The sequence below is a fragment of the Syngnathoides biaculeatus genome, chromosome 23 (genome assembly GCF_019802595.1).
Source record: "Syngnathoides biaculeatus isolate LvHL_M chromosome 23, ASM1980259v1, whole genome shotgun sequence".
Lineage (NCBI taxonomy): Eukaryota > Metazoa > Chordata > Actinopteri > Syngnathiformes > Syngnathidae > Syngnathoides > Syngnathoides biaculeatus.
Genome location: NC_084662.1, coordinates 4,142,570 through 4,167,165, shown reverse-complemented (window position 1 = coordinate 4,167,165; position 24,596 = coordinate 4,142,570). Strand labels below are relative to the sequence as shown.

General features: G+C 44.1%; 1 protein-coding gene, 1 long non-coding RNA gene and 1 pseudogene across 2 annotated transcripts in view; 2 read left to right on the top strand and 1 right to left on the bottom strand.

The window, feature by feature from the left end:
- Positions 1-9,982, top strand: part of LOC133496686 (uncharacterized) — a 35,952-nt gene extending 25,970 nt beyond the window's left edge. The window contains exon 4 of the long non-coding RNA XR_009793837.1: positions 9,904-9,982. This is a non-coding gene — a long non-coding RNA (uncharacterized LOC133496686). The remainder of the gene's footprint in view (positions 1-9,903) is intronic.
- Positions 1-24,596, bottom strand: part of cdk19 (cyclin dependent kinase 19) — a 105,988-nt gene that overhangs the window by 56,861 nt on the left and 24,531 nt on the right. Inside the window, exon 4 of the mRNA XM_061812543.1 lies at positions 23,464-23,604. Within this exon, the coding sequence (XP_061668527.1) occupies positions 23,464-23,604 (141 nt within the window). The remainder of the gene's footprint in view (positions 1-23,463; positions 23,605-24,596) is intronic.
- Positions 7,422-7,540, top strand: LOC133497062 (5S ribosomal RNA; annotated as a pseudogene).

The window sequence follows — 24,596 nt, the reverse complement described above, 5'->3', positions numbered from 1 at the left end:
AGAGATAGATAGATAGATAGATAGATAGATAGATAGATAGATAGATAGATAGATAGATAGATAGATAGATAGATAGATAGATAGATAGATAGATAGATAGATAGATAGATAGATAGATAGATAGATAGATAGACCTTTTGTTTTAAGGTAACAATTCACTGACATTACTAGTGTAATATTTTGCTGTTCCTGAACATAAAAAACAATGTAATTCCTATTTGCATGTATGCATTATGTTGTCTTTGTCTTGTCTTTTTATAATTCAACATACATTTACTGTTAATACACTCCCAAGATTTTGAGTTCAGGAAGAAAATGTTTTACATGAGTTAAAGAAGGGAGATTTATAAAAGTCAAAATAAAAAAAAAACTGGATGTACAGATTGAAAATGAATGGGCAGAAGCAGACATAATATTAAACCCTTCTAGGATGGATACAAAAGTCTTGCAATTTTAGTTATTGACAACCGAGTTAACAACTGAATAGTAAGTTTCTTTCAGCTTGTTCCTTTCAGGGTCGCCACAGCGTGTCATCTCTGATGAACGCACATATATGTTTGGCACAAATTTTACGCCGGATGCCCTTCCTCTGTTTTAGTGAGGATGATGAAATCAATGATGAATTTGATCATTCACTTACTGGAATGGTTATTACGGAGGCATGATTTGTCTGGTCTCTCACCTAGACCTTTTTGCCGTGCTATCTTCGGGCAGGAGGGGGTTACACCCTGAATTGGTTCCAAGCCAATCCCAGGGCACATATAAACAAAAGACAATTCACACTCACATTCACACCTTTGGACAATTTAGGTTCTTCAATTAACTTAGCATGCATATTTTGGGAGGCGCAAGGAAACTGGAGTGCCAGGAGAAAACCCATGCAGGCACGGGGGAGAACATGCAAACTCCAGAGGCGGGGCCGGGATTGTTTATCATTGTAAAGATGAGAAAAACTTTTTCTCACAAACATGCTACTTTTTAATTTACATAGCATTAACGGGTATACGTTATACGGCTTTGTGACCATTTCTCCCCTGTAGAAGCCCGTGCACCCAAAAATTTTAAGCCCCTGATCGAGTTTATTCTAATCAACTATAATTTGATGTGCCACTATAAACAAAGAATGAAACATCTTGCCAAAAAAAAAAGTTAATAGAACTTGTTACAGGCCTTTCCAACTTCTTGAGTTGTTTCCAGAGTGATGACATAAAAGTACAATTTCACTTAGAAAAGTCCTAAGTATAAAAATACACTGAATTACTGCTTTACTGCCAATGTAAAAACAGCTGAAAACTGCACTCAAACCGTAATGCCCCATAATTTACGCTCATGGTGCTGCTAAAACTCCAGTTTATGTATTGGGTCATGTCTGAAATGAGTAATGGAGAAGTGTAAATCAATATCCAGTCACAATATTACTTAATTATTACTTCACCACAGCAGTTACATTATGGGTTTTGTGTTGCAGCAATCTTTGTAGAAGGGAGTAATCCTAACAGGAAGACACTAACACACTGCAACAACAGAGCACCTTTAGGAATCCTCCCCATGGAAGGGACAGTTGGTACGGTCCAATGAGCCTTTTGCTGTGGTCTGCAGAGTTGCTCAGTTAGTATCTTGATAGCACAAGCTTGAGGCTGTTACATAACCCCCGTTGGGGCGTGCAGCTGGTCGGGTTGTGAGCCCCTCTGGCGTTGCTTGTGGTGGGTGGGACATGGGAGAAGGAGGTGGACAAGTGGGGGATGGGAAACATGCAATGGTGCAATGCAAAGCATGTGGCTGATGCAGGCTACGGTTAGTAAGGGAAGTAAATATGTGACAAACCAGAAACATAATGTTACGGCGCAGCAGTGAACGCTTGTTGGCCGTCCACTTATTTCACTGCCATGTTTGAATGCAGCAAACATGATCAATGTAAACTATGTGCCTTTGTTTGATTCAATTTCACTGACAAAGACCAAGCAACCTGTTCACAGTTGATAATTTAGCCAACAAAGACAAACACGACAACAAAACCATGAGAATTATGATAGCTCTGTGGCAACAATGGCAGGAAGCACTGTGAATGAACCAGCCTTAAATAACAGTACAACAGTACATTGTTGTCAAATCGGACAGGTTAGCTTCTAACAATGAAGAATTTCATCCAGCTGTGGCAGAAATTAGGATATGAAAAAAAAAAGAAAAAAGTGGACAAACAAATACTTTTGTGACTTTGGGTATAAAACAGCAGGCTTTAACATTGTTAAAGCGCTTTGTTAATTGAAAGACAACAATGACAAAAATTATTTTAGTCTTTCCCACCAAGTTTTAAAGGTGCCATGTTTTTCAAATAATTACATTGGATTTTTAATTTGTTGAGATATTATTTTGGAATAGTACAAGAAGAAATAATTTGATTGTGATCCGCAAGTCATTCGTGAATGTGAGTAACTAAGGAAGTAACTTTCTTTCGGCTTGTCCCATTGTCGCCACAGCGTGTCATCTCAGATGAACGCACATATTTGTTTGGGACAGTTTTTACGCCAGATGCCCTTCCTGATGCAACGCTTCTCAGGGAGTGGAGGCCCCAGTTAAGTATTAGGGTGCAAGTCCGACCACTAGTTTTTACAATGATTCAGACTGCCCACATTATTTAAAGCTCCACTGACATGACATGCATGATTTTTAGTATGTTTTTAATTGAAAAAAAATGGGCAGCCGGAATGGACAAATCCATTTTTTTCCCACCACAAATCTTGATTTTGATGTATATGGCTTTTTGTAACTCCTGCCATTAAAATCCTCTCGAGGGATTTGTTTTGGAGAAGAAGCAGGAAGGGATGTTATCAGCAGGAGCACTCTCAGCTGGTCTTGTGTGTTTATACTAGTTTTACCTGCTGGAAGGTAGGTCTTGGTTCCTTCATGTTACCCGAAATGCTGGCTCATTGTATTGTATGTAACACTAGGGAGGATGGATTTACTCTTCATATGTTTCCAAAAGACCCGGTTCATCGTGAAAAATGGATTGCGGAGGTACAAATGAAGAGAGCTTTGTGGGTTGCAAATGACAGGTAGGTGTGTATTGAGCTACTAAAAAAATAATAGTTGTGGGGGGACCGTAATCCTCTCAGAACGTAACAAAAGCGGATCTTTCAGCAACATACATATATGCAATGAACAATGCCGACGGATGATCGACGCCGCCGAAAATGGTGCACTCAGCCGCGAGCGATAACAACTCTGTAAAGCGGCCCGGCGCCGCGATGAGCCACCCTGGCTGAAGCCATGATCGGCTTGGCGCGCCCAGGCCGCGGCGTTGTCGTCGCTCGCGGCTGAGTACGCTACCTACTGTCATACTGTTGTGGGGTTTGTTGTTAGTTAGAAGTGGTCCGCATATCATCTAAATATGGCTCAAAATGATAACATAATATTGCCCCAGTCACTTCATTCCATTGTGAGATGTTCTCTTCTTCAAAAACAGCTCCCATGTCAGAAGGTGTGTCGGAAAAAATCTGAAAATCTCTGTTGTTCCTCTCCCATAGCAGGTACCACTATGTGTTTTCAATGGTGAATGTCCCAGCTGTGACATCTGCTGATGACGTTGCAGGCACAATGGCTACCACTTCGTTGTCGAGTGACACTTCCGCAACTTTGCGCATGGATGACACGCTCTCCACTATTATTTATTTTTTTCATAAAGACATTAAAGTGAATAATGTTATATGTATTTTTCATTACAATATCTATTTTAGAATGTTTATAGGCATGTAACTTGGGCTTTAAGAATGGAATAAGTCTGGCATCCACCTCAGATGTTCAGGGTGCTCAAAATCTGTCTGCCGATCAAATTCACCAAAACCCTTGTTAGATCAGTGGTTTAGCTACTGCACCTGACTTAGACATGGTCCCAGCAGGCAGGATTTGACCGACTTTCCGCCCCCAAATTGTCAAAACGCCCTGGCGCAAGTCAAAGGACAAACACATTCGTCGATATGCCAAGCTTCCTGCAGACTGGTCTGCCATATTGGAAAGCAAGTGAAAATACACGAAAATCAGGATACGCAAGTTTTGGTGCTCTGCCATCTATGAAAAGAGAGTGCATAGTCTTTAATTCTTCTGTTATGTTCCTTTTTAAAATAGCCAGACCTCCTGGAGTGTGACAACACAATACTTTTGACACTGTACTATGTTGGTCTTAATTGAATTGTTGGATGCTGATTAAAAGTATTGACTTGTGGGATAAAAGTGGATTTATTAGATTGTGATCATGTGATTTGATTTAATAATTGAAAACAAACAATCCTCTTGTGCAGGCCATAATATTTTGTCCACAGATTTACAGAAGTGGACAAAACAGTTGCTACATACATTTCCATTAAAGAAATACAGATATAATCAATTGAATAAGTTTCTTGAATAAGTGTTTCTGTAGGATGTGCCTGGAACACCTCACTAGGGAGGTCTCCAGCCAACTCATCAGGCACCTCTCAATGCAGAGGAGCAGAAGCTCACCTCTGAGGCCCTCTTGGATGACCGAGCGTCTCACTTTATCTCTAAGGGAGAGCCTGGACAAACTGCGGAGGAAACTCTTTTCAGCCGCTTCCCTCTGGAATATTGTTCTTTCAGTCATGACCGACAGCTTATGACCATAGGGGAGGGTAGGAATGCACATCGACTGGTAAATTGAGAGCTTTGCCTTACAGCTTAGTTCCTTCTTTACCACAACGGATCGATACAAAGTCTGCATCACTGCAGACGCAGCAACGATCTACCCGTCAATCTCTCACTCCATTTTTCCCCTCACTCGTGAACAAGACCCCAAGATACTTGAACTCCTCCACTTGGGGCAGAATCTCATCTCCAACTTGAAGAGGGCACACTACCCTTTTCTGAGAGAGGACCATGATCTCTGACTTGGAGGTGCTGATTCTCATCCCGGGTGCTTCACACTCAGCTATGAACCGCTCCAGTGAGAGTTGAAGATCACGGCTTGATGAAGCCAACGGAACCATATTATCTGCAAAAAGCAGAGATGCAATACTGAGGGCACCACACTGGACCCCCTCTACGCCCTAGCTGTGCCTAAAGATTCTGTCCATAAATGTTATGAACAGAATCGGTGGCAAAGGGCAGCCTTGTAGTCCAACTCTCACTGGAAACAAGTCTGACTTACTCTGACACTGGTCACACAGGGACTGAACAGCCCCTATCAGAGGGTTCGGTAACCCATACTTCTGAACCACGCCCACAGGATCCCCCGAGGGACACAGTTGAACGCTTTCTCCAAGTCCACAAAACACATGTAGCCTGGTTGGGTGAATTGGGAGTGCACTCGCAAAAGACACTGCCGAATTGGAACACACCCTCCAATGTAAAAAGGGGGACCACCACCTCAGTCTACCAATCCAGAGGCACCGTCCCCATTGTCCATGCAATGTTACAGATGTATATCAAATAGGACAGCCCCACAACATCCAGAGTCTTTAGGAAGTCTGGGCAAATCTCATCCACTCCCGGGGCCATGCTACCGAGGAGCTTTTTAATGACTTCTATGACCTCAACTCGAGAAATAGGAGAACCCGCCTAAGAGAACCCAGACTCTGCTTCCTCCTGGGAAGGCATGTCAATGGAATTGAGGGGATTTTCAAACTATTCTCCCCACCGACCCACAACGTCCCGTATTGAGGTCAGCAGCGGCCCATCCTTACGATACAGTGTTGACACTGCAGTGTTCCCACCACCTGAAACACCAGTTGGTAGTCCAGAATTTCCGCGAAGTCATCTGGAAGTCTTTCTCCAATGCCTCAATGCACTCCTCCAATGACCACGCTTTGGCTTCAGTGACTGCTCAAACTGCATTCCGCTTAGCCAGCCGGTACCCATCAGCTGCTTCAGAAGTCCACAGGCCAAAAATGGCCGATAGGACTCCTTCTTCCACTTGATGGCATCCCTCACTGTTGGTGTCCAGCAATGGGTTCGGGGATTTCCGAAATGACAGACACCAACCACCTTATGACCACAGTCATCGCAGCAATGAATATGTGGAAAATGGTCCACTCTGACTCAATGTCCCGCACATCCCGGGAACATGAGCAAAAGTTCTTTCGGAAGTGAGAATTGAAATCCTTTCTCACCGGGGATTGACCTTTTTGCATATCTATCACACACAAAGGTTTCAAATCATCAAACCAATTTTAATATGACTCAGAGACAACCCAAGGAAATTCATAATGCGGTTTTCAAATGACCATTTAAATTATTAAGGCACAAAAAGAAAAATCCAAACCTTTCAAACCCCTGTGAACAAGTAATAACCCTAACCCTTGTTAAATCACAAAGCCACTGTGACTAACCACATATTTGGTGAGTCCGGAAACGTTTACAGAACAATTTCCAAGGCTTTGGGGCTCCAGCAAATCACTGTCAGAGCCATTATCCACAGCTGGAGAAAACTGGGAACAGTGGCAAATCTTCCCAGGAGTAGACTACCAACTAAAATTATTCCCAGAGTGAGACGACGACTCATCCATAAGGTCACAAAAGAATCCCGAACATCTAAAGACCTGTAGGCTTCGCTGGCCTCAGTTAGGGTCAATGTTCATGTCTCTAGCATAAGAAAGACACTGGCTCAAAATGGCATCCCTGGGAGAATACCCAGGCAAAAACCACTGCTGTCAGGAAAAAATACAACAGCTTGTCTCATATTTTCCAAAACATCTTGATGAGCCTCAAGATTTTTGGAGAAAGATTCTGTGGACTGACGAATCAAAAATTCAGTTTTTTGAAAGTGTGCAGCCTGTTACATCTGGCATAAAAAATGCACAGCATTTTATAAAAAGAACACCAAGCCAACAGTGAAGCATGGTGGTGGCAGTCTAAGGGTCTGGGGCTGCTTTTTTACCTCAGGACCTGGACAACTTGCTCTGACTGATGGAACAATGAATCTTGCTGTGTGCAAAAAAATTCTGAAGAACATCTGGCCATTTGTTCGTGCCCTCAAACTCAAGCGCTCTTGGATCATCCAGCAGAACAACAATCCGAAACACACCAGCAAGTCCCCCTCTGAATGGCTCATAAAAAACAAAATTAACGTTTTGGAGTCGCCAATTCAAATTCTAGATTTAAATCCAATTTAGATGCTGTAGTGTGACTTCAAACAGGCAGTACATCCAAGTAAATCATCCATTATGGCAGAGTTGAAACAGTTCTGAAAGGAAGAGTGGGACAAAATTCCTCCAGGGCGATGTGAAAGATATTATTACAAACGCTTGATTTCGGTTATTGCTGACAAGGGTGGCACAACTTGTTATTAGGTTCAGGGGGCAATACTGTTTCACAGAGGGTCAGATTTTTTGTTGTTGTTGTTGTCCCTTAATAAATTAAATAATCATTGGAAAACTGCATTTTGTATTTCCTTGGGTGGTCTATGAGTGATATTGGCTTATGGCCATGCGACCCTGAGAACACCCGATCTCGTCAGATCTCGGATGCTAAGTGGGTTTTGCCCTGGTTAGTACTTGGATGGGAGACTGCCTGGGAATACGAGGTGCTGTAAGCTAAATGCAGAGGGGTTGCATCAGGAAGGGCATCGGGTGTAAAACCAAACAGCCAAACAAATATGAGTTCATCTAAGATGACAAGCTGTGGCAACCCCTAACGGGACAAGCCGAAAGGAAAAGAAGTCTATGAGTGATATTAAAATTAGTTTGATGATTTGAAAACTTTGTTTGATATGAAAAAAAAAAACAGAAATCAGGAAAGCTGCGAATACTATTTTATGGCATTGTATATTAAAAGCTTTTTTTTTTTTTTTTTTAACAAAAGTTCAACACACAATACAGAGACCATGTGTCAGTGACAGGCAGGCTGAATCCCATTTACATCGCTTGTCACAGTGTGGCTCTTAAGCATTCTCGGCACTCGGTCACGGCGGTTTCCAGGTTACCTGAATACAATATAGCCAGTTTAAGTCATTAGGAAAAACACTGTACTTATCCTACTTTGCTCTTAACCAGTGTGTACCTCTTGAAATTGTAAATTTAAGATGTTAAGTGTAAGCAAAAATTGTAACGTAAGACATGTATAGGATGTCAAAAACACTACTAAAGAGACTTTAACATCTTTGTAGCAGTTCACAGTAGTAAAGATTTACTCTTCATTTTATCCGTTTACAACATAAAGCAATGGTATGTTTTTGATTCCAGATGATTAACTGAGCTCCCATCACCCACTGAGGATGTGAGGAGAATCCCTGTCAATGTCGCTAAATGTAGCTCAAGGGACGGAAAATTAAAGAAAGCGCCCAGGATCCTGGTGTTCTGTCAGCTCTGTGTTCAAGCCACCAAGTGAAAGAGTTTATTTTTCTAGTCCATGTAATGAAAAAGCAACCCATCTTGAGATTTGCACAACACAGCATCTGACATAAAAATGGATTTACTTTCAAATGTCAAACTCTGGGAACAATGTGTTTAACACCCAATGGAAAATTATTCAATCACTGGATTTAAACATGGTATAAACAGTATTTTAGAAATTACAGTACAGGGGCGCAACCCATTGCCACTACAATGTATTAAAAAGCTACACTTGATCCACGATTGATCAAAAAACACTGGCAGAGATAATCATTTCACATCTGCATGCTTCCTGATCCTGGCACTTAGTGTGATGTCCAGCTATCACATGACCATTGAGGATTGCTGGGAATTACATAAAAACCAACAAAAGCAGCTGAAGCTATGAATTAAGAGACGCTTAAAGATCGGTATCTGATAAGGTTTTCAGACATGCAAACAACAGGCATGAAAAAGGTAAAAAAAAAACATTGTGGGGGTGGCGTCTGGGTTGATCCTACAGGCCCTTGCATATATTTTTTATTTGATCATATATTAACCAATCTGGAAGATTTTAAGGAGTAAAATAAGGCAAAAATGAACAAAATTCCCTTAGGCAGAAACAAATTTAAGATTGAAATTCATTTTACTTTATTTCTCTACTTTTTTTGTTGTGGCCTCCAACTTGAGCCAGGCAACTCTCCACCTGCACCTGATCCCTACTTCAAGCTCGGTCACATGAATGGCATCTTCCTCTTGAAGCACTCATTCTGGAAAGGAATTGACAACAATCTGTCTGTTTCACTTCATTTTTCACTGTTACCAACGTCAAAGTCAAATCCCAAATGCACCCTTCATGAAATTGTTAATTACAATATTCTTCTGTCTTTGGCCATTTCTCCATTTGAAGTTAGCTCTTTCTGTGTTGTCACATAATCTCAAACTTTGCTCCGTCACTCACTACATTTAACATAAACATCCGTAAATTAATTAGATAATTGTTGGCGCATTTCCCAATTATTACAAGATGTAAGCGCAGACCAACTCTTGTCACCGATGTTACGTAAGCTTCGCGGTTCCGCTGTGACCGCAACCAGGACTACGACCTGCAGCCCCTCTGTGTGAAAAAACAAAATACCAGTGCAACAAAGACAACACTGACTGATCTGATGTGCGAAAATGTTGCTTAAATGTCAGGGTAGCAATAGACGATGTCTGTTCCAGAGGTGGGCAGCGTAGACAAATTTTGACTCAAGTAAGAGTACAATAATATAACTCAAGTAAAAGTAAATAGTAGTCCTCCAAAAGAATACGTAAGTGCAAAAAGTACACAGTTAAATAGTTAGTGAAGTACTTAGTACGGTGTTTTCTCTAGTTATATGCCCTCACATCCTGCTGGTCCAATCAGTATTAATTAGTATTAGGAATATACTTTGTAGACTATCGCACGAGCCTTCATGTACTGTCTGGTACTCTTTGTGTTTGTGTGTTTTTCGGGCGTCTCAGGGCTCAAGTAGGCAAAGAGGACTTGCTAACCATCAGAGAGTCTTCTCTGGACATTTTTTCAACATCTCTCGCCTATTCGCAGAATCTTTTTCTGGAGTTACTCGTTGGCGTACTCTTCAAGGCTACGCGTCGGCGACGAAGGGGGGCACAAGCCAGTTCACAAGTTAAGCTGCGGAAAAGAGGACATTGACTAGCCCTCCCGGCGATTCACCTCGCAAACCTATGCTCACTAGCCAACAAAATGGACAAACTTCTGCTTCTGATCAGGACCTGCAAAGCCTTTGGACTATCTGCAGCCCTGTGCTTTACAGAGACTTGGCTTTGTGGACAGACCACGGACGCCACCATTACACTACCAGGCTTTCAACTCCACCGTGCAAACCATGTCCTGGAGCTAACACAGAAATTGAAAGGCTAAATCAATGAGAAATGGTGCACGGACATTACAAAGCTAAGCACACACTGCAGCCCAGTTTTAGAGTCGGTGTTTTTGAATTGTAACCCATTTTATCCAACAGGTGAGTTTGCATCTTTTATTCTAGTCAGTGTGTTCATTCTGCCTCAAGTTAGCATGATCGCAGCACTGCTAACGCTCGCTGAGCAGGTAAACGAGATAGAGAAAAACCACCCAGATGCACCACTCATTATCCAAGGAGATTTCAACACAGCTAAATTTAATCACAAACTCCCTAAATATTAGCAACACGTGAAATGCCCGATGAGGGCAAATAACACCCTAGACCATTGTTACAGTTCCAGAAAAAACACATTTTGTGCAATTACAGCCATTGGCTCCTCTGATCACTGCTTGCTGTACTTAATACCAAGATACAGGCAAGCACTTAAATGTGCAAAGCCTTTAGTAAAATCAGTTGAAAAGTGGACCAACGAGGCCAAATTAAAACTTCAAAGCTGGTTTGACTGTACGGACTAGAGTGTCTTTGAAAATTCTGCGCCCAGCCTAGATAAATACACGGATAAGGATACCACGTATGTCAGTTTCTGTGAGGAGGTGTGTGTTCCAACAAAATCGTTTCGCATATTCAAAAACAACAAGCCGTGGTTTTCAGCCAAACATAGGCAACTCCGCCAGGCTAAAGAGATTGCATACTGCAGTGGGGACAGGGCCCTCTACAATCGCACTAGAAATCAGCTAACTAAAGAAATTAACATTGCAAAGAGAGACTATGCAGTTAAACTGGAAAAACATCTCGGCGCTAATGACTCCAAATTAGTTTGGCACGGTCTACAATCACTCACAAGCGACATTCAGCCCCAGTAGAAAACAAGAGCAGGCTAGCTGACAACCTAAATAGCTTCTACTACCGATTCAAAATAGACACTCCCACACTACGCACCCACCAAGCTGCACCACAAACAGCACTACCTTCCACTGCACTGTTTAGCATCCATGAAGGGGATGTTAGAAAGATCTTCAAACAACGAAAGCTCAACAAAGAACCGGGCCCAAACCTTGTGTCCCCATCCTGCCTCAAAGTCTGTGCAGACAAACTTGCTCCTGTATTCGCAAAGATCTTCAACATGTCTCTAGAACTGTGTGAATGAAGCACCAGCCTGCTTCAAACGCTCCACCACTGTACCGATCCCCAAAAAAGTAGCAGTGTCAGGTCTTAATGACTCCAGGCCTGTTGCCTTGAAATCTGTGGTCATGAAGTCTATCGAACATCGTGTGCTGGACCACCTCAAGAGCGTCACAGGTCCCCAACTGGACCCACTGAAGTTTGGCTATTGAGCTAACAGGTCTGCGGATGATGCAGTCAATATGGGTCTGGACTTCATCCTTGAACATCTCGACAGCAAGTGTACCTATTCGAGGATCCTGTTCATGGACATCAGCTTTGCGTTCAACACCATCATCCCTGAATTCCTCTCCTCCAAACTTCTCCAGCTCAACGTCTCGCCTGCCATCACCCGGTGGATTTACAACTTCCTGACAGGCAGGACACAACAGGTGAGGCTGGGGGACACCAACTCAGAGCACCCCACGGTTGTGTCCTCTCACCTCTGCTCTTCTCACGCTACACTAAAGACTACACCTCGTGGCATCCGACTGTCAAACTCCTGAAGTTTGCAGATGACACCACGGTCATCAGCCTCATCAAAGACAACGACGAGTCTGAATATCGACAGGAAGTGGCAATTGTCAAGACCTTCAAGCTCTTGGGAATTACAGTCTCAAAGGACCTGAGGTCATCAACTCCATCCTCAAAAAAGCCCAGTAAAGGATGTACGTACTTCTTGTGGCTTCCGAGGAAGCACAGTCTGTCACCCAAGATGCTGAATCAGTTATACACTGAGGTCATTCAATCAGGACTGTGTACCTCCATCAGTCTGGTTTTTGACCGCCGCAAAAAAGGACAAACTCCGACTGCAACGGACAATCAAAACAGCTGAATGGATTATCGGCACCACTCTAGCCACTATTGAGAACTTACACGCAATGCGAACTTGGTCCAGAGCAGGCAGGATTCTTTTAGATCCTCCACATCCTGGCCACCAGCTCTTCCAGCTCCTTCCGTCAGGAAAGCGTGACAGATCAATGCAAGTCAAAACTAACAGGCAGTTGAACTGTTTTTTTCCCTCTGGCAATTAAATCATTACATTCTTAATCAGCAAATTAACTATTTCCTGCCTTGTGCAATTGTTGGCACACTCACATCCTGCTGGTCCAATCAATAACAGTATTAATAATTTATTTTTGTAGACTATTGCAAGATTCGTCAGTTTATCCTGCTCCCATTGCACTGGTCTATTACGGGAACCACGAAGGGGTAAAGGGACTGTACAAGCTTTACACAATGTGGGAAATTGACACACTTATCTCCTACCTGTTCTAAACGAAGATTTTACATATTGCATGACTTTTATAAGGAATAGTTCCTATAAATAGAAATGTCAAATCAACAGGACAAGATCAAACAAAAGGGCACAGAATCGCTGTGACAAGGGTTACTCTAACTTACGCGTAAAAACGGAGAGACCCACAGTTGGTGAATGCAATTCACTAACGCAAAGCAACGAACTGGCAAATGCCAGTGACAAAAACTCCAACTTCAATGCCTGTCTAATTACAGTCTCTATGTGAAACAGCTGTGACCAGAGACAGGTGTCACCACCCAAGGCAGTGGCCTGGCCACGCCCCTCTTGGCAGTGGCCAAGCCTTGCTCATGACAGTCTCTTGTTTTTTGTTCTTGCTGCTTTGTTGTTCTTTGTTCTGTATGTCGTACCAGGGCAGCACCAACTTCCGGAGAAAAATTCCTTGCGTTCTTACACACTTGGCCAATAAAGCTGATTCTGATTAAACTGCTTCCTTTGCATAAAGCTGATTCTGATTAAACTGCTTCCTTTGCAGAACTATCATTGCAGTGGTTTATAATAGGAACCACGAACGGGTAAGGGCACTCTGTACAAGCTTAACACAATGTGGGATGTCGACACTCTTTTCGCTTACCTTTTCTAAATGAAGATTTTACATCTTGCACATCTGTGACTCTTATAAGAAATAGTTCTTAATAACAGAAATGTCTCGTGTTATTTGTTCTTGTTACTTTGTTGTTCTTTGTTCTGAATGTCGTACCAGGGCAGCACCGACTTCCGGAGAAAAATTTGTTGTGTGTTCTTACACACTTCGCCAATAAAGCAGATTCTGATTCTGATATGGTAAGTGAAATATCACGTTTGGGCAGACAGTGCCAGACAAATACAACAATACATAAAGTAACACTGTTGCCATCATGGCAACAATGACCTTCCCAAAATCGTGGCCATTTAGGCATGACAATTAGTCGTGCCAATTTATCTCATACGAATACCTATGCCCAGAAAGCCCAAAAGAGTATGGTGCGTGAGGTCATATGACTTTCTTTTGTTAGACTTTGTTGTTTGCAGTTCTCTCTTGCTTCTCATACAGTGCAGACACTTTTCTTTGTTGTTGCTCTGCTTGCTTTGCCTCTGTTGACACTTTTTTTTTTCTTGCTGATATGCTCGTTTTCCTTCTAAAATATTTTATTTTTACAAGCAGCGACTCGTGGATACTTTTAAATCTGTGGGACTGTATTTTTCGTTTTTGTGGAAAATCAGTTGTTTCATCCTTATGTGAGTGTGGTCTGTGAATTAGTACAAGCCTGGTGTTAGCAACAAGACCAGCCGTCAAGATGCCTCCCTTCTCAACTGAGGACTATCATGGACTACTGCAGCGTGTGTCAATTCTGGAATCGAAAATCTGCCGTCTTGAAGTCTATGTGGATGTAAATGGACAGTCGGGGAATGAAACGACTTCACAGATGTCTCAAAATAGTGAGCAGAGGTGTGCTAACATACAGCCACCTAGCTCAAAGAGGACTGACATGAACTGTGCAAGGGATAACAGACACCCCAGCAGTTCTCCCTGGAATTTACTGGGAGCAAAGCCCAAACATATGGGACATTTAAAAAGCAAGACACAACAGCACCACAAGATTACCGAAGAATCTGGCTGGCCTGAGTTGTGGGCCGCCTCAACACCAAGTGAGCGACCATGGAGGGTCAATACAGCCAAGTGCAAGAAAAAAGAATGTGAATGTGTTATTTTTAAATCATTATTTCAATGTAAAGAGATTATACTGGGTGCTTTTAGCCCTTTTGAAGATCTGTGTTTTTTAGTAAAGGCTGACCCAAAGGTTAGATATTATTTTAATAATTTATAGACCTCCAAGATACAATTGAAAATTTAAGGAGGATTTTTCAGAACTGCTGTCAGTTATTTGTACTGAGTACAACTATTTTGTCATAACAGGGGACTTTACCATTCATGTTGACAATAACATGGAAAAGACATCCCAAGAACTTTCTCCAATACTAGACACATTTGACCACTCTCAAGATATTAAGAGTCCGACTCACACTCAAAGTCACATATTAGACCTGGTCATCTCTAAGGACGTTGACATTTTATCGAATGATATTAAGGATATGGCTATTTCTGACCATGTTTTTATGTATTTTTTGAATGAGGCATTCTTCCAAAACTTTAGACAACCTCTATCGCTATTACAAAAAGGTACAGAAATGAGAGTCCTGCCACTCAGTCTTTGGAGACTGTGGCTGTGCCACAGACTGTGAATGTTGAGACAGTTAATGAACTTTTGGACAATTTCATCTCAAAAATCTCAAATGCCATGAATGCTGTCACTCCTGTTAAAAGTAAGACCATCCTGAGGCGACCGAGGACACAGTAGCACAATGATGGTCAAGAGATCTAAATTGGAGTGTAGGAAAGGAGAACGCAAGTGGAGAAAAACTAAACTCCAAATTGACTATGATCTCTACAGACAGTGCCTTTGTAATTTTAAGCAAGAGTTAGTTAGAGCTAGACAGCAACAATTTTCTGAAATCATCAGTAAGAACCTCAACAATACTCGTGCTTTCTTTGCTGTGGTTGACAAGCTTACAAATCAGATAGATCCAGAGCTCGTAACAGCTGACAAATGCAATGAGTTTGCCTGTTATTTTAGTGAAAAAAATACAATCCATCAGGTCAAATGTCAGCACAAATCAGCAAAAAGATAGAATGATCTCACATCTGAAGTCACCCAGAGAAGGTTCTATTAACTTGTCAGAAATTGATACAGTTGACCAAAAAACTGTAGAGAAAACTGTTCAGCAGTTGAAACCATCAACGAGCTGTCTTGACTTGAATAAGTTGTCAATAGAGGTGAGGTCCACCCCAAGTGTGAATGTTTTTAAATCCAGGTTGAAAACTTATTTTTTCTCATGCATTTTAGAATACATGCACTTTTTGACCATATTATCTGCACTGTATGCCGTTTTAATTGTCTCTTTTATATTTTTATCGTTTTTATGCCATTTTAGATGTTTTATCTCTTTATTTTCAAATGCCTTTAATCATGTAAAGCACATTGAGTTACCTTGTGTATGAAATGCTCTTTGGAAAAAAATTTGCTTTGCTTAGTTTGCACTTAAAAGTCTTACATTTTCTCCAAAATGGATTATAATGTGGCACATCTTATGTGTGCGCCAAGTTACAAAATCAATACATTTTATTGTGTGACTTTGACGAGCACTCCGCCGAACTGACTGGGAGCATTCCCTGGCAAAACATTGCTTATATAGACTACTTATAAGACGGACATGACTGAGGACAGCATGCGGACGTTCAATGGGGAAAGGTGGGCATGGAAGAGGGCCCCTAAAGGTACGCCCCCCAGCAGGTATTGCCGAGTGGAGTCATAACTCGGAGATCTGCCGCTCATGGGCGAGGTTCGTCTGCGCGCTCACCCAGGTTTTCCAGTACGCGGCTCCGGAACGCCAGGCGGCGTCCTCGCTCATGACAATAAGTCAGGGACGTCGCCACGTGTCCGACTATGCCATTGAGTTCCGGATCCGGGCTGCCGAGAGCCGTTGGAACGAGGAGGCCCTCCTTGACGCGTTTTACCAGGGACTGTCCCCACAAATCCGTGGCCACCTCGTTGCCATGGATCTTCCGCCTTCGCTAAACTCCCTCATCGCATTGGCCCTCAAGGTGGACCAGCACCTGACCGTGCAGAGGCAGATGGACGGCCTGAGGGAGGAGGAGACGGAAAGGCTCAGCCCGGTCGCTTCTCGGCCACCCGCGTTGTCTGCTACATCGGAACCCATGCAAGTGGAGGGGCTTGGCAGCCCAGGGGAGGAGCGCTTACGTCGGCGACGAGAAGGGCGCTGTTTCTACTGTGGTCGTTTGGGACACGTAATCGCCCGCTGTCCGACTCTGCCGAAGCGCCCCGACCGTGGGATCTCGACGCCGGTGAGTGTGCGGTATACTGGCGCTAAGTCGGAGCGATCGCTGTTGCACCACACAGTCGGGACAGATGCTCATTCATGCGTAGCGACGGTGTTCATTGACTCTGGTTCTGATGCTAACCTCATACATCCGCGGATAGTCGAAGCGTTGCGGGCGGCAACTTTTCCCACACAGCGTCCTCGTGTTGTTTACGCCGCCAACGGCAAGTTCCTCTGCCGCATAACACACCGCACGCAAACTATACGTATGGACTTTCCGGAGGGGCACACAGAGCGTATTAGTTTCCCCGTTTTCAATTCTAGTAATAGTGACATAATCCTGGGGAGCCCGTGGCTCAAGAGACACAACCCACACATTGATTGGGTCACGGGTCGGATTAGGGCATGGAGTGAGGACTGTCGCAAGCAGTGTGGCATCACCGGGGAAGACGGAGGGATCCAAGTTGCCGAGCTTAGCACCGCGGCCGAATTAGTCACAGTACCCTCTTGCTACCATGATTTGAGGGAGGTTTTTTCGGAGTCGAAAGCAGGAGCTCTGCTGCCGCATCGGCCGTATGACTGTGCCATCGAACTCCTCCCGGGTACCTCACCCCCCAGAGGGAAACTGTTCTCTTTGACAGGACCGGAGCACCAGGCAATGAGGGAGTACATCGAGAAGTCCCTGGCAACCGGACTTATTCGACCGTCATCCTCACCAGCCGGCGCGGGGTTTTTTTTTCATTAAGAAGAAGGATTCCACCTTGCGACCCTGCATCGACTACAGAGGATTGAATGACATCACGGTCAAGAACAGGTATCCCTTGCCCCTGATAGCTACAGCCTTTGAACTTCTCCAAGGAGCCCGGATCTTCACCAAGTTGGACTTGCGCAGCGCGTATCATCTGGTGCGGATCCGGGAGGGTGACGAATGGAAGACGGCTTTCAACACTCAGACGGGGCATTACGAGTATCTCGTGATGCCCTTCGGACTGACCAACGCACATGCTTCGGGAGTTTTTAAATAAATCCGTCTTTGTATACCTGGATGACATTCTCATCTTTTCGGCAGATCTAACCTCTCACATTCGACAGGTCAGAGAAGTGCTCCAGCGTCTGCTGCAGCACCAATTGTACGTTAATGTGGACAAGTGTGAGTTCCATCGGGCATCCGTGTCCTTCGTGGGCTTCGTCCTGGCCGAGGGAGGGATACGAATGGACCCCCGGAAGGTCGACGCGGTGCGGCGTTGGCCTACCCCCGCCAACAGGAAGGACGTACAGAGGTTTTTGGGATTTGCTAATTTTTATAGGAAGTTCATAAGGGTTTCAGTTCCGTGGCCGCTCCTCTACATGCATTCACCTCTCCACACACCACCTTCTCGTGGTCCGGGACCTGCCAGGAGGCCTTCAGCAGACGAAAGTTTCACTGCTGCGCCTGTTCTAATTGTTCGGGACCCAGATAACCAGTTTATGGTGGAGGTGGATGCATCTAATTCAGGAATCAGAGCAGTCTTGTCTCAGAGGAGTCCCAGAGACGGTCGGATCCACCCATGCGCGTTCCTGTCTCGGAAGCTGACCCCGGCAGAGAGCAACTACGACGTAGGAGATCGGGAACTGCTGGCGGTCAAGAGCGCGTTGGAGGAGTGGCGGCACTGGCTGGAGGGCTCACAAGTACCGTTCGTTGTCTTCACGGACCACAAGAACTTAGAGTACCTGAAGACCGCGAAGCGGCTGAACGCCCGACAGGCCAGGTGGGCCCTATTCTTCACTCGCTTCCACTTTACTCTGTCCTTCCGCCCAGGATCCAAGAACGGCAAGCCGGATGCACTCTCGCGGATCCACGAAGGGGAGCGCACGGAATCAGAGGCCACTCCTATTCTGCCAGAGGCGTGCTTCGTGTCCGGCTTCACCTGGGCGGTCGAGTCACGGGTGAAGGAGGCCCTGGGAGAGACACCGCCGCCCGCGGATTGTCCGTCAGGCCGCCTTTTTGTCATCCCATCTCTGCGGGGAGACGTCGTCGCCTGGGCCCATACCAACAAGACGGTCCTTCACCCGGGTATGGCAAAGACACGTTCAGTGGTGGAACAAAGGTTCTGGTGGCCCAACCTCAGCAAGGACGTAAGGGAGTTCGTCAACGCCTGCCCGGTGTGTGCGGCCAATAAGACTTCCCGCCAACGGCCCGTTGGTGAGTTGCGACCCCTGTCCACCCCCTTTCGTCTGTGGTCACACATCGCGCTGGACTTCGTCACCGGCCTGCCGCCCTCCCAAGGGAACCCAGTGGTGCTGTCTGTAGTGGACCGTTTCTCCAAGATGGTCCATTTCGTGCCGCTTCCGAAGATCCCATCGGCCAAGCAGACAGCCCAGCTGGTGTTAGACGAGGTCGTCCGTTACCACGGACTACCCCGGGACATCGTTTCGGACAGGGGTCCGCAATTCAGCGCTCGCTTCTGGAAAGAGTTCTGCAACCTCATCGGCGCGTCAGCTAGTCTGACATCGGGTCATCACCCGGAGTCCAATGGCCAGACTGAAAGGATAAATCAGGAGCTGGAGACCGGTCTTCGATGCCTGGCCTCCAGGTACCAGAGCACGTGGAGCCAGCACATCAAGTGGATGGAGTATGCCCACAATTCTCTACCCTCCGCCTCAACAGGTATGGCTCCACTCCATGTCGTGCATGGTTATCCTCCATCCCTGTTTACTCCACTGGCCACAGACTCCGTGGTCCCGTCGGCCCTGGCCGTGGCGCGACGCTGCAAACGGACCTGGGAAGCAGCGGAGGACACTGCTGCACATGAGCAGCGCCTACAAGGCCGCAGCGGACCGCAAGAGGAGGGCCGCGCCAGAGCTCAGAGTGGGACAGCGAATGTGGCTCTCCACCAAAGATCTCCTGCTGCGGACAGAATCCCGCAAACTGGCTCCTAGGTTCGTTGGCCCATTTCCGATTTCCAAGATCATTAACCCGGTCGCCGTCTCGCTGAAACTGCCCAGGTCGATGAGGGTGCACCCTACGTTCCACGTCAGCAGACTTCGCCCGAATCGCACTTCGTCGCTGGCTCCTCCGCTCAAGTCCCCCCCGCCCCCTCGCATGGTCGACGGTGGGCTGGTGTATACTGTGCGCCGGCTGCTGTCTTCCCGCCGCAGAGGAAGGGGGGTCCAGTACTTGGTGGACTGGGAGGGATATGGCCCGGAGGAGCGTGCCTGGATCCCCTCCCGCTTCATCGTGGACCGCTCCCTCATCAAGGACTTTCACGCGGCTCATCCTGAGGCTCCTGGGCCGTCCAGAGCCGGCCGTTGAGGGGGGGGTACTGTCATGCTCCTGGTTTCCTGCCCAGGCTGGCATGGCCAGCCAATCAGTCAGAGCACACCTGCACCGTGTTACAGTTGATGACGCCCAATATAGATAGGACGTAGGGGACGACTTGTCCTTCGCTAGATCGTCGTCCTTGATGCCTCGTTCCCGCAGTCCTGTTTGCCTGACTTCTGCTCTCCGTGCACCGACCCACGCCTGTCCACTGACCACCCTCGTAAGCCTGCCGTACTATTACTTCTGATTGTTTGGACTGTCTGCCTGATCTCAGACCTTGGACCGAATAAAGATTTCCTCTGTACTGTCTGCTGTCTCTGGAGTCGTGCATTTGGGTCCACCCTCGAGCCCCGTTACGTGACACAGTCCTCTTTTGTCCTCTAACTAAATCACTCAATAGGGTTTGTTTATTTATTTAGAAGCACTCACTTTGGACTGTTGAAAATTGTCAGAATAAAGGTTAATATTTCATATGCAATGCTGGTCTCATTTTTAACAACAGTGCACACAGTTTGATCGCAGAGCTGACAAAATAAATGACATTTTACAGGTCAAGTGTCATCCCTATAAATATTCTAAAATAGATGTTGTAATGAAAAATACATATAACATTATTCACTTCAATGTCTATACAAAAAAATAAATGTGAGCGGAGAGCGCATTATCCATGCGCAAAGTTGCAAAAGTGTCACTCTACAACACCCAAGTCGCCATATTGGCTGCATCTTCTGTCCGTGACGTCACCCGGACATTCGCCAATGAAAACACGTGGTGCACCCTACTATGGGAGACGATCGCGCCCCTTCTGACACGGAAGCTCTTTTCGAAAAGGAGAATACCACACAACCGAGTGAATTTACTGGGGCAATATTACACTATTGTTTCGAGCCATATTCAGATGATATGCGATCATGGCCAAACCGCCTCACCGTCCAATCCACTTCCGTGGCGGAGATGAGCCATCGCAGCTCATCGGTGCCGAGGTGGCGGGGTGCTTTACGGCGTTGTCATCCCACGCGGCTGAGTGCGGCATTGTGGCAGCGTTCTTGAGAGCTGCTGCCGTCCGAGAGCCCGACACGCAGCCTTCGCTGGCGAAGCGACACAGCAGCCCGATGCCGTCCGATGCGCACAGACACAGTTAGCACGCCTGTCATACGTATGCGGATCTTTTGTTACGTTATGAGAGACCGATTACGTGGTCCGCCCCAAACTATTATTTTTTTTAGTAGCTTTACACACCTACCTCTCATTTGGAACCCACGAAGCTCTCGTCCTCTGCACCCCTGCAATCCATTTTTCACGACGAACCGGGTCTCTTGCAAATTTATGAAAATTAAATCCATCCTCCTGAGTGTTCAAGCAATGTCCAGCAATGCAACGAGCCGGCATTTTGGCTAACACGAAGGAACAACGAGCTACCTTCCCGGAGGTAAAACTAATGAAAACAAACGAGTCCACTTAAGGGTGGTCCTGGCCTGTATGTCACTTCCTGCTTATTCTTGAAAACAAATCCCTTGAGAGGATTTTCATGGCGGGAGTTACAAAAAGCTGTATACGTCAAAATCATGTTTTGTGGAGAAAAAACGCGTGGGTCCATGTCAGCCGCCGTTTTTTTCATTAATAACTTACTAAAAATCATGCATTTCATGACAGTGGCCCTTTAATGGTAGCACTTCATGAAACAAATACACTATTTTGAAAATTATATTCACACATAGCTACTTGCAGTTTGCACAAATGGTGCACTTTTGTCGACTTTTTTTTTTAATCGCTGGGATCAGTAGTAGTCTTTTAGCTATTAAGTCTAAAGTCAAGCCTCGTCTTTCTTAAATATTTGGGAAGTATAGCAGGTTATAAAACTGGCGATTCGAGTCATCGCGAGCCAAGTCATTTGACAATTTACGTGACTCAAGTTCCTCCATCTCTGGTAAACTGTGATCATAATTTTTAACAATTCAAGTGGAAATCCTGTCATTCCAATCCAAAGAAAGTCTGGATGTAGCTGGCGCTCATATTCCTCTTTGCAAAAAAAAAAAAATAAAACTATGGGAAACCCGTAGTGAAGACCATCACACAGGAATAAGTGTGTTGGAGCCAATTATAGCCACCAAAACAACCCTTACAACAGATAACCTTCAAGTTATAGTTATGAACCATGATAATTAATTTCAGTAAATTATAGAATAGAACCAACACAATCTAGTATCTTATCACGTTTTAGTTCATCTTTGAGATTTGTCCCTGGCTGTAGTCGCCTTCCTCCCACATTGTGAATTTATGATTGGCTGACTACAATTATAAAAAAAATATATAATATATATAGAAAGTATACAAAAAAATTATAAAATTATTAAAATTATAATAAGCCTGTTTTGATTTGATTCGTCCTTATTTGTGTGCTTTACTACTAAAAGAGGCAGCTGCTATGCCTTGAATTCTAGCACTATACTTGTTTTATCTGTCACAAGAATAAGGACGCAATTTGGGAAAAAAAAATCATTTCTGGTTTGGTGCCCCTACAGCATGGAATATTCTGCTTACGTTATTCCATTTGTAGCTTTCCATTCTCTCTCTCTCTTCTCTTGAGGGACTGACGACCAGCTTAGTCACACTAAACATAGTCAGTATTTTAAATTGAAAATTGTGGTTTGTTGTTGTGTAGCTTCTCCGCCTCTTGTTGAATTGGACGTTGGACATTATGTTTTACTTTTTCATTTGCATTATTTTTTTTGTATTTACATTTTTCCTTTTCCTGATTAACTCATACTAGCTTTTTTATTATCATGTTTGTTACCATTTTTGCTGCTACAGGGTACTATAATTTCATTAAGGATCAGGAAAACATCAATTCATCCTTACCTATATAACTGTGAGAATGTCTAATATCTATTACCTTAACTAATACCTTAACTAAATCTCGGGCCTTAAGCCTTGATCGACAACTACTTGCATAAGAACCCATACATATATTCATTTATTTTCTACACCACTTATCCTCAATAGAGTAGCTGGTGTGCTGGAGCCTATCCCATCATCAGAGTAGAGGTGGGGTACAACCTTTGACTGGTCACTAAACAATTTCAGACCACACATACATAAAAATATAAAAAAAGAAAAAGAAAAGAAAGTAACCATTTACACTCACATTTACACCTTTGAACTAGTCCAATGTATGCTTTGGGATCAATAAAAGGTTCAGGGTCATAGGCAGTTGGAGCCTATACTAACCAATCACAACTGAAAGGTGAACTACAACTGAACTGGTCATCAGTCAATCACGGAGACAGACAACCGTTCTCACTCACATTTACACCACCATAAAGTGGGAATTTAACCAATGCTGCCTGCATGAAAGACAGACAAGTCAACCACTACTACAACCTCACTGTGTCTTTTACTGTATCTCAGTCGTCTTCAGCCCCAGTGACCAAAATATAATCACTTAAGGGAATTACCACCCACACCCACGCACCCCCACCTAAGTTATTATAAGTGACGGGCAATCGACGCTGTATTCAAGTCATGGGAAAGTGGAGCGGTGAAGCTAAAATAAAAGCTGCTCACCAGATCTCTGTGGAGGACCCAGTTGGCGTGGAGGTAATGGATCCCATCCAGAATCTGATACAGGAGAGACTTCACCATCCCTCGGGGCAGCTGCATTGGCTTTTTGTTGGCCTTGGAGGCACGATGGAACTTGATAATATGCTATAAGAAAGCCAAAAGATGTCACCTCATTCATGCAACTAATACCAAAATGACAACAATACACTTGGCCTGTTTTTAGTCGAATTTACAACTATGAATGACTACTAAATAATGTTCTATAGTTGTGAATTCATAGTAATAACGAATGTTTACACAAATTCACACTAACGTGCGAGTCTGAATGTATAGAATGTGTCATTTTAGCAATGGTAGTCATGCTTCAAAGCCTCCTGTTTTCTTCCTCTTGGTTATACACATATGGACTAAATTGTTTGTACTATTCTCTTTAGAAGCAAAAAGCCACAGGGGTGACTGAAATAACTTGAAACTTGAGATGCCATTCTACCCTGCAGATTTCTGCATGCAGCAAATTAGCACCAAAACATACAATAGCTGAGCCTGGCAGTTCCATTGTTTACTGTGCCTTATTTTGAACCACAAAATTAAGGCAATGCCCATTTCCATAAGTAGATTTTTAACAGTTATTTATTACTTGTTTTGTCACTTTAAAGTTATTTCAGTGACTATTCTTTCACCTTTAAAAGAGGAATACCATTCATTTTGTGAATGCATATTACAACATGTTGGAATAAAACATTTTCACAAAGCTCATTACTGCATCAATATTTTGCATTGAAATGGTCATAGTTATGGGCTAATTTTGTCCGTGTGACTTGATTTACACTTTTGGGTGGCGATGGAAATGTAATAAGTTAAAAACACATTCCATCATTCATCAACAAGCTAACATAGCTTTACTAATGCCAATTGCCATTCAGGTCACATAATCCAATAAATGAAATATTGCTATTAAATTCAGTTTTGTGGCCTGTTTTTCTATGTCATTGTTACGATCTGAAATACAAAACAGGAAAGTTAAAAAGTGCATTTTTCCCTTTTTTGTAGTAGATTAAAAGATAAATACCAAAAGTATCTATCACTATTTGATTTTTTCAAATTTCAATTCAGTTTCAATAATGTAAAATTATCAG